The following is a 13,933-nucleotide window of genomic DNA, read 5'->3' on the forward strand; positions in this document are numbered from 1 at the left end:
AACATCTTTACACAATTGACTATAATCTATTTGTCACTGCCATGTAAGGAATTTTCACTAGACTTTATTACAGTGGGAACTTTAATCTTGAACTCTGACCCCTTTTTTTTAATTGAAACATATGGTCTCTGATCCTGAATTGGAAAATCCACTAAATCAACATCCTATCAACAAAGGACACTTTCTCACCTGCAAACATCTCAGGTGTAACTCAGGTGTATTCTATATTCACCAAGGGAATTTCTTGTCAAATGTTCTCAATAATTTTCTACTTTATCCTTGAGTAAGAAATTTTAGAAGTAAAATAATTAAGGAATTCTTTATAGCAATTAAGTTATTTATTACAAATCAGATTTACTCAATTTAAATCAGAAATTTGAGTTTCTTTAGTTTCTTGTCTCCAAAATTTTGGGGTTACAATCTTAGTTATCACACAATAAGGACTAAATGAACACGTTCATAAAAGACTTAAATTTCAGAATTTTCATTATTGAAATGAGTGTTAGATCTTTTCGTTCTACTCTGTTCAGGACAGCATTTTTTTTTTATCTTTTGATTGATGAATTCAATTCATATTAATTAATTTTATATGTCCTTGGGAAAACTAAAAAAATAAAAACATTTTTGAAAGTTGAAATTTTTATATTTTAAAATTTTGATCGAAATTCCAAAATTTCTAAAATTTCAAAACTTTTTAAAATTTTGAATTGATAAATGTTACACGGACTTTATCAAATACACCCGATGTTCTGTTTTTTGAAGAATAATATGGATCAATGTCATATGTCGTATAAATAAACAAAGCTGGGAAAGAGAATTGAGAAAAAGAAGATACCTGTCTTTATTTCAATGTTCTTAGTTTTCTAATCCAGATACGTGCCTTTCCTGACTATTTTATTATAGTTTTCAAAAATTGAAAGTTCTTTAAAACTTTAAAAGAAAGTACGTATACACTACGGGAAGATTGTTGAATTTTTTGGTGCCATTTTGGATATATTGGTCCTGAAAAACCTGTTTTATCGGGGTAAACTAATCTAAGAAGTTTATAGTTAACTGGCCAATTGTACCAAATTTAACACGTAATATTACTGGTTGATTGTACCAAAGTTAAAACGGATGGTGTGCAATGATTATATAACAGTCCAAAATGACCAGGCTGGACTTCATATTGATAAAAGAAATGTGTACACAGAAGTTGTTGTTGTCTTTTAACATGTTTCCCCACACAATTCAGTCTTTGTGTCGTTTGATGTATCAATGTAATTTATATATATATATATAGAATCATATTCAAAACAGTGTGGTCCTGGCCATTGATTGACGACCTAAATTATCCCATTGAAAGGGACAGATTAGGTGAACGTGTGTCGGTAACAATCACTGCTCACTATGTACTTGTTAAAGACACTGAATCTGTGGGGTCATCAAAGGTTCTCAACACCTAAATAAAAAAATTAGAAAAACGAATCCGGAATAATACGATGTGTTGATTTATATCAATAATATAAATCTAAACATAAAGGTTATTCCTGAATAATTTTTCGAATTATTTTATTATTAAAGGCGTTAAGAACCTTTGGTGACCCCACAGTTTAAATTCTATAATAAGCAAGAAGTGAGCAATGGTCGTTACAGACAAACGTTCACCTAATCTGTCCCAGTCAATGGGATAATTTAGGTCGTCAATCAATGGCCAGGACCACACTGTTTTGAATATGATTCTATATATGGTACTGTGTTACGATGCTAGATTAAAACTGTCGAGGAAGGTAACACCCGGCCACGGAAAGTATTTTGTAGAGCCTAGGTAGTCTAGTGTTTTAGCGTGTCGAGCATAGTACAAGGCGATTTAGTGCCTCTATATCTAAGTAGCATGAGTTCGAATCCCGGCGAGGGAAAATAAAAAAAATCCGATAGCAAATTTACAGATATAACATTGTTGGGATCATGTTGGACGAATTATGTTGATATATATATATATATACTAGTATACAAAAACATGTTCATAAATCATAACCATTTTTTAATGTTTTTGTTATACTTATTTTCTTTTATTTCAATTTGTATAATCATTCGGCAATCCTCGGTAGAATCCGCTACTCTCCTTCTATGGTACGGAATCGACCGAGTTGAGACGAATGACTGTATAATGTAGCATTAAATTTTGACGGAAATAAGAGCATTTTTGGTAATATTAATTTAGGTCACCTTCGAGGTAGTCCTTTGTATGCCATAGATAGACCTGGGATAATTCTGAAGTTTTTCTAAAGATATCTCTCTCAAAAACCTGGCCCTTTAGTCTTTGAGATAGACTTTAGTATTTATAACATACATGTAGATAAAGTATTACAATACTTTTCGGCGAACAGATGGGAGAGTTTCTTTGAGAAAACCTGCTTTTGAATGTAGAACGATAAAGTAAGCTACATGCGTCGTATTCACAATCCCGGCTTCTTTTTACCGGTAAAAGAACTCATTTTTCGTTCCCTATTTTCAATTTTCAATTTTAGATGGTGATGTTCCTTTGGCACCATCTTACGGTGTTTATATTTCACAGCTCTTTCGCTATGCCCGTGACTGCCGTGACGTTTTTGATTTTAACGAACGCAATCTATGTATTACTGGTAAATTATTAAACCAGGGATATCGTTACCATAAATTACTTAAAACCTTTACTAAGTTTTCCATAGATATAAAGATTTGGTTTTGAAGTTTGGTTGTACCTGTAGAAAACTTATTTCAAACAGGATAGCACAACCTCATTTATACGGAAATGTTGTTAACCGTGCCCGGAAATATAGAAATGATCCATGTAAACTTTTTTAATAAAACTCCTTTAAATAAACTTATTCTAAAAGGTTACCTATTCAACACTGTAATAAGATCATTGAATATTGTTTTTATTGGTATAAATATTGATTTTGTTATCAGTAAATTAAAATCTAACTGAATATTACTAGTATGTTATATACATATACATATTCATGGATCTACAATCTGTCGATACCTGTAACTTGGCATTGCACAAGGTCATGTTTTCTCTGGCTGTTTATGACGTCTTTACACTAAATCTATTGGATGTTAGTTGTGTACGGATTCATAGTTTAGTCTTAGATGCATGATTTTTTTATTAGTTGTTAGTGGCTTTAAACTAGCTGTCAGATAACTGCGAGTACTCTCAGATCTGTTCATTGTGTCTTTTTGTGTCGGGATGTATAAGAACCCGGCCACGTCCACTTGTATTTTTGTCCATCTGATGATTTAATATAAAAAAGAAGATGTAGTATGATTGCCAATGAGACAACTATCCACAAAAGACCTAAATGACACAGATATTAACAACTATAGGTCACCGTACGGCCTTCAACAATGAGCAAAGCCCATACCGCATAGTCAGCTATAATAGAGGTTTCCCGATTTGCTACGGTACCAACCGTAGTACGAACTGAGAGCCGTCATTGAACTTTTGAAATTAATTCATATATGCCCTTAATGTCAATGTATGTTTCATAAATCATTAGTAAACGTATTTAGATGATTTTTAGCTACAACTTGGTATAACTTTCATGTAGATATGTTACCTATTCATATCAAAAAATATTGCGTGTACTCGATTATACTTTCAACAAACCGTTGCAAGTAACCGTTGCAACGAGAGGTTGTAAATAAAGATTTATTTCCCCTGAAATTGCATCGGCAAAAAGAAGCTTAACAAAAAGTGCATTCATACTGTATCTTATGTTTGCCTGTTAAACTGATATATAATAGTTTAAAATTTAAAAAGTTAGCATTTTTGGGGTAGACTTTTAGAAAAGATAACAAAAAAGCGCTATTTTGAAATACAAAATTGACCTCCTTGAAAATATATAATATTAAAGGTAAATACAAAAAATCTCCTACTTCACGAATCATCTTCAAATGTTAAGAATAAAAATATAAATAAGTTCATGGACATATGAATAAAGATAATAATAAAGTTTATGAGATTAATAGATGAGAAATGCTAGAATGAAATCTAGAACCTATGATGTGCATTATTCCACACCAACTATATGCACAATATGATTGGCAAAAAATAAAAACAAGAACTTAACATATTCCTATCATGTTATGGACAGGATCAGTGTCTCACACATGCCGTGTTTCATTTAACTATTACAAAATATTCCATAATAATGAAATATCCTATATATATTTTGTTTCCACCTGGATCTCGTATCAACAGACTGAATATTATCATTTTCTAGGCACTTACAAAGTTGGTAAATGCTCATTTGTGAACAGCCAGACATATGTTTTTTTCATTGGGTAATTCTTTAAAATTAGTACACAAACTGTTTTCTATATCCAATAATGATGTTCTCTGTTCGCTATATAAAGGACAACTTATTGTAAAATGGTTCTCATCTTCAATAGATTTTAATCTATGTGATAATCATGATAGTATATAAAATCGGAGATCAACTTACTTGTTCGTAATAAATAACCAGGAGGAATTCTTTACATTCTATGATAAAATTTAGTATTGTAGGTTTATTTTAGTTGTTCAAATTCATTATCTATAATACAATTCTTATATTTTTCTGAAATTTGGCAAACATCGTCAATCTCACGTTTCACGAAATTTTACTACCGTTAAAAGTACGAATAAAGGATCAAATAATAGATATAGTGATCAGTCCCAAGACAGACAGTGGCGGATCCAGAGGGGGGGTTCCGGGGGTCCGCACCCCCCCTTTATTTTGGCCGATCAATGCATTTGAATCGGGACATATGTTTGCACCCCCCTGCACCCCCCCTTTGCCCTGGGCTAGCACCCCCCCTTTCGAAAATTCCTGCATCCGCCACTGACAGAAGCCTTTTTTAGTCTTACATATGTTTTTTTTTTAATTTTAGTTCATTTATATGTTTTGGAGTATATAAAGTATGACATCCATTTTCACTGAACTAGTACATATTTTTGTTCGGGGGGCCAGCTGAGGTCCACCCCGGGTGCGGGATTTTCTCATTGCATTGACGACCCATTGGTGACCTTCGGCTGCTATCTTGGTCGAGTTGTTGTCTGTTTGACATATTCCTAATTTCCATTTTCTATGGTTCTAATAAAATATTCATTGGACACAAGTGTCAGTACAATTATATTTTAGTATAATCATATGAAAATTGTTCTAGTAAATTACATTCAATGATTTAAGAAATGATTGTTCATCTTTTGCAACCGTATAGTGAATACTGATTGATTGAATATTTTTTTTCAATTTTACTTTCTAGAAAAGCATATATCGGAGAATTTCATTTTATCACTTAATATGAAATCTCAGCTCCAATATTCTATCAAAAAAAAAATTCTGCTGCATTGATCGAAATAGATTACTTGAATAATAAAAACTAATTTCAAAATCATGCAAGAACTAATTATAATACGAAAACTACGCAAATTTTACACGTTAACAAATATAACCATCACCAGTATCATGTGTTTTAGAAAGAAGTCTATAGTTATTATTTTAGTGATTCCAAAGTCTCACTCTGTAAGAAACTAATCTTTACTTTTCTGACATTACCACTAACAAACAGAAACGCAAATCTATATTTAGAATCTGTAAAGGCCGTGTTAACCCAGTTCGTTAAAAGGTCTGTTTGATTCATGCACTGGTGTATAGCTAAGTCATCCCATAAATAATCATAAACAAAGAGTTCTTGAAACGCTGAAATCGTTATCAAATAAATCGTTAAGCTAGTTTTTTGGTGATACGCATTTCAATTCTTTTGATTTTATCATGATGAATAAAATTATTTCATGCTTAAAATGATACCTCCAAAACAGCACTAACGGTTGCTTTACGTACCAACCGTACCAGATACGTAGCAAATCGAGAAACCTCTAGTAGGCCCCGATAAGACAATGTAAAACAATTCAAACGAGAAAACTAACGGCCTTATTTATGTAAAAAAATGAACGAAAAACAAATATGTAACACATGAACAAACGACAACCAAAGAATTACAGGCTCCTGAATCCTTTTCAACTGATTTTTATAGTTCGTTCTTATGTTGTACTGTTATACCACTGTCCCAGGTAAGGGGGAGGGTTGGAATCCCGCTAACATGTTTAACCCTTCAACATTATTTATGTATGTGCCTGTCCCGAGTCAGGAGCCTGTAATTCAGTGGTTGTCTTTTGTTTATGTGTTACATATTTGTTTTTCGTTCATTTCTTTTTTTACATAAATAAGACCGTTCTATAGTTTTCTCGTTCGAATTGTTTTACATTGTCTTATCGGGGCCTTTTATAGCTGACTATGCGGTATGGGCTTTGCTCATTGTTGAAGGCCGTACGGTGACCTTTAGTTGTTAATGTCTGTGTCATTTTGGTCTCTTGTGGACAGTTGTCTCATTGGCAATCATACCACATCTTATTCTTTTTTATATATCAACAGAGTCCAGCGCATAACAGTGTTCTTCATGCAAGATGCAAGAGCCTTAAGTTTTTATTCATGCATGTGTCAAGGCACATCGTTGTTTTTCATACTCGTCAAGAACCTAACATAGTCACCATGCATATGTCCATAATCTAACGCTGTTATTCATGCAGGTGACATTGACCAAATGACGACGAATTTTACGTCTATTGGTACGACCTTTAAAAATTAGTAAAACCAATACCGCCAATCTAATTAAAAACCGATCTCTCATGCTCCCGTTTTCTGATATGTCGCGTGGGTGGGAGCCCACGCGAAATATTAGAAAACGGGAGCATGAGAGATCGGTTTTTAATTAGATTGCAATACCGCAAAGTACATATACTGTAGGCTAGTAAAGCCCCTAAAATATTGACGAATGTAAAACGATTCAAACGACAAAACTGTACAAAAAGATATACAGCAACGACTGACTCAGAGGCTGCTGACTTGGGACAGCATGATTTTTATTTTTGCATGTATCAAGAGCCTAATTCACATTGGAAAATGATGAAAAGGGGTGAAATTATCTTGTATCAGATTGAAAATGTGCTTATTCAAGTAAGCGTCCATTGTTTAGCGACACTGAGGTTGCGATCTCGACTCCAACCTTTATTGACAAGGGCTGTCAATTTTTTTTACCTAAGATCGATGGTTTTCTGTGGCCAGTACGGCTTCCTCTACCAATACAAATTGTCTGCCATGAAATACATGTACATTGTAGCATTATTGGGCTTGAAGTGGCGTTAAACACCAGTCGCCGATTAAGCAATAAATCCATCATTAAAGTTAAAAGTATTAATAAGATGGCATATTGGAATGTGCATGTACGTTTAAGGGCATACGATACAGTTACAAGGGAGGTAATGACGTTGCTAACGTAAAATGTTAGTTTCGCGACGTCAAACTATGACATATCGGGAAAAGATGCATTTTTCGACTGATTTTTATCATTCAAATTGATTTAATTTGAAAACGAGTGCATGGACCCCTATTTTTTAAAAAGACATTTTGTTTCATTTTGCAGGGAGATTATGTGGATCAAATTTTATAAAACTGTAAATAATCTAATTTTTTTAATTTTGATAAATATACAGCAAAAAATTACGCTTTTTACTCAATTCATGACCATTTGATAAATATGAGTTATTTCTGAATAAAAAATGCATAAATTTTTAGGATACTTATAAAAAACAGAAATTACAAATTATTTAACAAAAAAACAATTTGTGTTTATCTTTTAAAACAAAAAAGTTATGTTTTTCTTTCGAAAGGGAAATACGGCCACAAATCCGAATTTTGAGCAAATATACAAAATTTCGACCTCATTTAACTCAAAAAGTAGCACATAAAGGTATATTTTTTATTACATATTTGATTTAATCAGGCAAAAAATAGCATATATGGACATTTTCATCAAACTGTAAATACAGGATCCTTTTAGCTATAATAAATCAAAAAGTTTATTTTTTTAATTCTTGTTAAAATGTTTCAAAAAAATCTAGTGAATTTATTCATTAATTTTGTATGATTTTGAATTTCAAAAATATTTCTCATTTGCGCCTAAAAAAAGCTTTACATTTACTGAAAGGAGGAAATCATATACTAGTATATCTAACAATAATAAGATACGTTCCTTAATAGTAAATTGGTATCTTGGTAACCCAGTATGACTAAGCTACATGTTATCAAAGACAAATATATGTATTTACACGGTGTCACCTGAGGTTGGTAATTCGTTTTATCATGCTGATTTTGTCAATATTCAATTGACTGTAAATTTAAGGGGAAAAATTAACGTTACCATTTAAGAGGCATATTTTTCAACGGTTTGGTAAAAAAAAAATTAAAAAAATTACTAAGACTTTAAACTATTTTGTTTTCGTAAACTAAACAATATGCGTAATAAAAAGATAAAATGTATCTTTGATATCTTTGGTAGACGTCGCAGTAAACATCAACACTGTCGTTATTAACCAAGAGGCTTTGCTCATTGTTGAAGGCCGTACGGTGACCTATACTGTAGTTGTTAATTTCTGTGTCATTTTGGTCTTTTGTGGATAGTTGGCTCATTGGCAATCATACCACATCTTCTTTTTTTATATATAATTTACAAAAATGGCTAAGAATTTCAGATCAATATCTTAATAAAGAAAAAGTATTAACAAAAATACAAAAAAAAAAAGGTTTGAAACAGGCATTTCCGAGAGAAACAAATTGTTGGTTAAGCCTGTTGGGTTTTTTTTGTAGATAGCTTAACCGCCAACTTGTATTACATATGAATGTGCTTTGCGTGATAAATCAAATTTGGTAAATAATGAAATCAAATCTCTTTTAAAATTGTCTGGTTTAATAGGCACTATACCACATATTAACTAATACTCTCCGAAAAAATTTATATATTGTCACAACCATGCTCGGATCCAATCATTTTGAAAATTTTTAAATATAAAAATCACTAATTCTAAAATATAAAATCACTAATTTTAGAATATAAAAATCACTAATTTTAAATCTAAAAAATAACTAATTTTGAAATTTAAAAGGCACTAGTTTTGAAAAAATTACAAATCCACCACTGCTGGCACACATTTGAAAAGAAGCTCTTTTAGACCTTTTAATCCTTCCCAAACGCTACGATCAAGCTAGCAACCACTCACTAGTAGCCACTCCGATAGCAGCCAGTTTTCAGATATTTTTATCAACCCAAAAGTTACATATAGGACTTTATACTGCACTCGTTCTATTTGAGCAGTCACAATGCGTTGACTGCATAATATATTTCTATGTCATATACAGTCCCGATATCACTTTTCCTCATGAATATTCAAATAGAATAATATTTAATTATTCATACGACATCTTCAAGCTGTTCTTTTTTTCAATGCATACAACGATGCATGGAACGACTGAACCTTGTTTCTTTTACAATTATTGAAAAAAAAATATTTCATTCAACTTTGTTCATATTTTTTGTTTGCAACCTATAAATAATTATGTTTTATGCTTATGGTCGATATCTTAGTCCATACCAAACGATTTCGTTCACCGTCGAGTGTGGGTTTCAACAGGTAAATGTACATTTCATTGTGCTGTATATTTCTCCGCGAGCATGATATGAGGCCTTTTTGAAAGGGGATTTCTCCCAATATTTAAATCAAATAATTAACCTTAACGCATTAACCAACGATTGCAAATGTGTTTTTTTAGATTGCAGTATAAAGACAATAATTGTGCATTGACTTGACATATCAACGATATAAGGATTCGGCCCGAAACGGGGAAACAGCTCGGCACAGCCTCGCATTTCCCCGTTTCTAAGCCTCATCCTTATATCGTTGATATGTCAAGTCAATGCACTATTATTGTCTATATTTATAGATTATCGTTGATCATCTCAACGAGATTGATTTTCTCGCTTGAGCTGGTACAGCGAAAGTGAGAAAAGCAATCGAGTTGAGATGACCAATGATAATCTGTTTATCGCTATTTTACCTATGACGACATTGTCAATTTTCATGTCAATTTCGTTAGCAACGCCACGTGGCCTCCTTAGTTTCTAGCGATAATTTTTCCATCTCAAGCGAGAAGCATGATATGAAAATTATCACAAAAAAAGATCAAAAGAAAAATGCACAAAATAGCGATAAATATATACTATATATATAAGGCTTTTTAATTTAGCAGTCGAAGCCATTTCTGTAAATCCATAGGTTGATTCCTAAACATAAAAAAATTATTCTTCAACAAATAAAGTGCACCTAGCATTCTTTCTTTTTCTAACGTATTTGTCTTTATTATTATAATGTGTTTATTTATTTTTTATTTTAGAAAATTCGAAAGTATGTGCAATGGATAACAAAAATATTGAAAATACTTTACCATGGAAACATGAAAGCAAAACCAACGGTTCCAACAATAATCAGAACAATTCATCAACAAATGGGAACTCTTATTCCGATGTTAAAAATTCAAAATCAAAATTTAATATTAACGGAAATGAAGAAAAAGCTCCATTAGATTTCTATAAAAGTGACGAGAAAAAACCTTTCCAAGATCTGACAGGAAGTGACCTAAAACCGGACATAAACAATGAGTGGGAGGAACAAAACCTCCGATACGGATGGTTCAACTATAAACCAAGGTAACAAAATAATATGAAATAAGAAGATGACCCAATTATTTGTGTATGCATTTGAAAACTACCTACCCATACAACAGAGATCCAATCAGAAGACTCGTTTCATGCAAAATTAAATTATATATATCAAATTAGATTTTAAAAGTAATTCTTTTAATAAATGGTGCATAATGGTAATCCGGCTCAGGGAAAGAAAAAAGACTTTAGAGAGAAAGACAGAAATATTGTACACACGAATCTAATTTTGTACATTTTTCTTTCAGATGGGCACAAGTGTTTAATTCCATTCGTTGGTTTGTGTTCTGGACATGCGTGTTTAGTTTAGTGCAAGGTTTTATAGTGAACGGGGTCATCAATGCGGTTATAAGCACGTTAGAAAAACGATACGAGTTGCCAAGCTCAAAGTCGGGACTAATAGCAAGTTCCAATGACTTCTTTGCGTTTTTTCTTGTCCTAGCGATTAGTTATTATGGCGGGAAAAGGAACAAACCGAAACTGATTGGAATCGGGATTTTAACATTGGGAATAGGATCGATTGTGTTTTCTCTACCACAATTTTTGGCGGGAGAATATAATTTCGGATCAACTGGTAAGAATACAATATAAGATGAAGAATTAGAATTTTATAGTTGAATATCCATTTTCGTAAAATTATTATAAGTTTCAAAAATCATTTTGACTGGTGAATATTTTGTATGTAGCGCGGAGGCGTTTCATGCTATGATATGCGCATGGTTAAAGTTTTTACATTTCTATAAAACTACATTGATTAAGATATATATAAATATAATTCCCCATTTCCATTCTCAATTTTAACGTTTAACTGTATAAAAATGGCACGGCTTACACGAAACCGCTTTTATCAATCTTCGTTTTTTTTCTAAACGAGTTACATTTTAAAATTTATTTTATGGAATGGAAAAAAACAGCTTTACACGTATTAAAAACTAAGAAAAAAAAACCAAAAGGCCAAAGAGAAAAAACGGACGAAAACCATGCAGGACCCAAAAAAAGGAAAACAAGACAAAACCAGGACCCAAACACTATATATAAAATGGAACAAATCTAAACCAGCTCAAACTCTGTGTTTTCTCAGGTTCGCCAGAAGGATAATCAGATTCTGCATTACTATTGGAATTCTTTTTACTTTTACAATCTTAGAGTAAAACTTGATTTATGAATACTAGTAATCACAATCATCGCGAGCAAAAATAATATTCGAATTAACCTTAGTGCGAAATAAATGCTCTTGTTTTAATCCTGTTATCCTTATTTATAAATTATATGTTAACAAAATTTAAAATTTATGAAATACTAAGGCTTTTCTCTTCCTCAGGCATAGATTACCTTAGCTGTATTTGGCAACACTTTTAGGAATCTCAGATGTCAATGCTCTTAAACTTCGTACTTTATTTTTATTTATTTTTTTATTTTTTTTTAACTTTTTTTTATAACTTTTTTGGATTCGAGCGTTACTGATGAGTCTTTTGTAGACGAAACGCGCGTCTAGCGTATATACTGTTACAAAATTTAGTCCTGGTATCTATGATGAGTTTATTTACCCTGGTCAGAGACTAGATCTGGGTTTTCCTCAGTGCTTATCACTGTTTACAGTCAAAATATTTACAAATTTATCTGTAAATATTGATACATGTGTTTGAAAGGACAGGTATTTCTAGGTGTATATATCATGGTTTTGGTGTAAGTTGTCGCCACATTGTCAACGATAGCCACTGTTATTATACTATGCACCAGCCGCTAGACGAAGGGACATTAAGTGTTACCTTTGTCTGTCCTTGCTTTCGTCCAACAATTGTTTCTCTTACTTAGCTTGCCTAATCTAAACGTGATGAAACTTATACACAATGCTTATTATCATTAAAAACAGATCAAGTTCAAATTTGGATGGTGTCACTCTTATAGTAACACCTCGTGTTATATGTGTTCCATGGATACATTACCCATTTATTCTTATATATAAATCTACATTAATGTAGTATATTGTAATTTTTATCAAGATACTCTGAAGGTATAAACACAGATGTAACTAGTCTATTTAAAATTCAAATATTCTGTCTGCCATATTAGATAACGTAACACTGTCTCACTGTCCTCACTTTCCTAAAATTGATTTTCCCATAATTCAACACAATTTCTGATTTCATGCTGTGGCGGTTCCAGAAATGTCCATAAAGGGACTGTCAAAGAGGGGCCCGCTCCAGCCATATTAAGTGATTCCCTTACTAGTCATGATTAACCAATTTATTCCCACAAAAAGGGGAGATGGGCACTCTGCGCCCCTTCTAAATTCGCTTCTGCTTCGATCAGTATATTTATACACTCACTTGTTATAATCAATTTGGCATTTTATCATATTTTATGCAATATTGGTTTTATTTAATCCCTGATAAGTCTGACAATTCATACACTTGTCATTATTTACGTAAGAATGTAGATAAAAATATTTTTATTCGGCTGTACATGTACATTCCTAAATATACGGGTAACAGATGTTATCTCGTCACATATATATATTATATATATATATGAAATAATATCTCGATGAAAGATATCTTTAACATTTTAAAATTGAAATGGTTATCTCATTTAAACTAAATCAATTTTAAATGATTGAAGAGCCTTTTGAATGATGGTCTTCTTTTCATGATAATAATGCAGCTGTTTTCTCCGTGTTCTTGTGTTTTGTTTATATTCTTTAAATGAAAAATAAATCTTTATAAATCCGAAATTTAAAATTAAGCTGGAGAATGAAGACAAGGATAAAATTAGTCTTTGTTAGCCCCTACTTCTAAATGGGGCATTATATGTATTTTTCGGTCCGTCCGTCTGTCCCACTTCAAGTTAAAGCTTTTGGTCAAGGTAGTATTTGATGAACTTGAAGTCCAATCAATTTGAAACTTAGTACAAATGTTCCCTAGGATATGATCTTTCTTATTTTAATGCCGAATTAGTCCACTGAACCTAACGCATGATAGTGCGAGTGGGAAGTGCGTGTACTATGGACACATTATTGTTTTAATATTTGTATAAGGGAGCTACCATTTGATTTCTATGGGGGGCTAGGATGAAAAATTTTGTCCTGCATTTTTTTTTAGTTGTAATCTCTGTCCTGCCTTTTTATTTTTCATTCTATTCGGTCCTGCCTTTTTTTCAATTAGTTTGTCCTGACTTTTTTTTACCTAAATTGTCAACCTGCCTTTTTTTTTGCAAAGTGTCTCATCCTGCCTTTTTTTTTTAACTCAAAACTCCTGTCCTGCCTATTTTTTTCAAATTTTATCCTAGCCCCTCCCCCCCCCCCCCATAAAAATCA

At 32.2% G+C, this 13,933-nt stretch overlaps 2 protein-coding genes across 3 annotated transcripts in view; one reads left to right on the forward strand and one right to left on the reverse strand.

Annotated features, from left to right (window-relative positions):
• LOC139503405 (lymphocyte antigen 75-like) overlaps positions 1–13,933 on the reverse strand; it is a 50,584-nt gene that overhangs the window by 25,059 nt on the left and 11,592 nt on the right. The gene's annotated exons all lie outside the window — the stretch shown is intronic.
• The window catches only part of LOC139503404 (solute carrier organic anion transporter family member 4A1-like), a 60,565-nt gene that overhangs the window by 1,141 nt on the left and 45,491 nt on the right, over positions 1–13,933 (forward strand). For both annotated transcript variants that reach the window (XM_071293185.1, XM_071293184.1), the window contains exons 2-3: positions 10,293–10,605; positions 10,866–11,191. In XM_071293185.1, coding sequence (XP_071149286.1) covers positions 10,313–10,605; positions 10,866–11,191 — 619 coding nt within the window. In that variant the 5' untranslated portion in view covers positions 10,293–10,312. The remainder of the gene's footprint in view (positions 1–10,292; positions 10,606–10,865; positions 11,192–13,933) is intronic.

This window comes from Mytilus edulis, chromosome 14 (assembly GCF_963676685.1).
Source record: "Mytilus edulis chromosome 14, xbMytEdul2.2, whole genome shotgun sequence".
Taxonomy (NCBI): domain Eukaryota; kingdom Metazoa; phylum Mollusca; class Bivalvia; order Mytilida; family Mytilidae; genus Mytilus; species Mytilus edulis.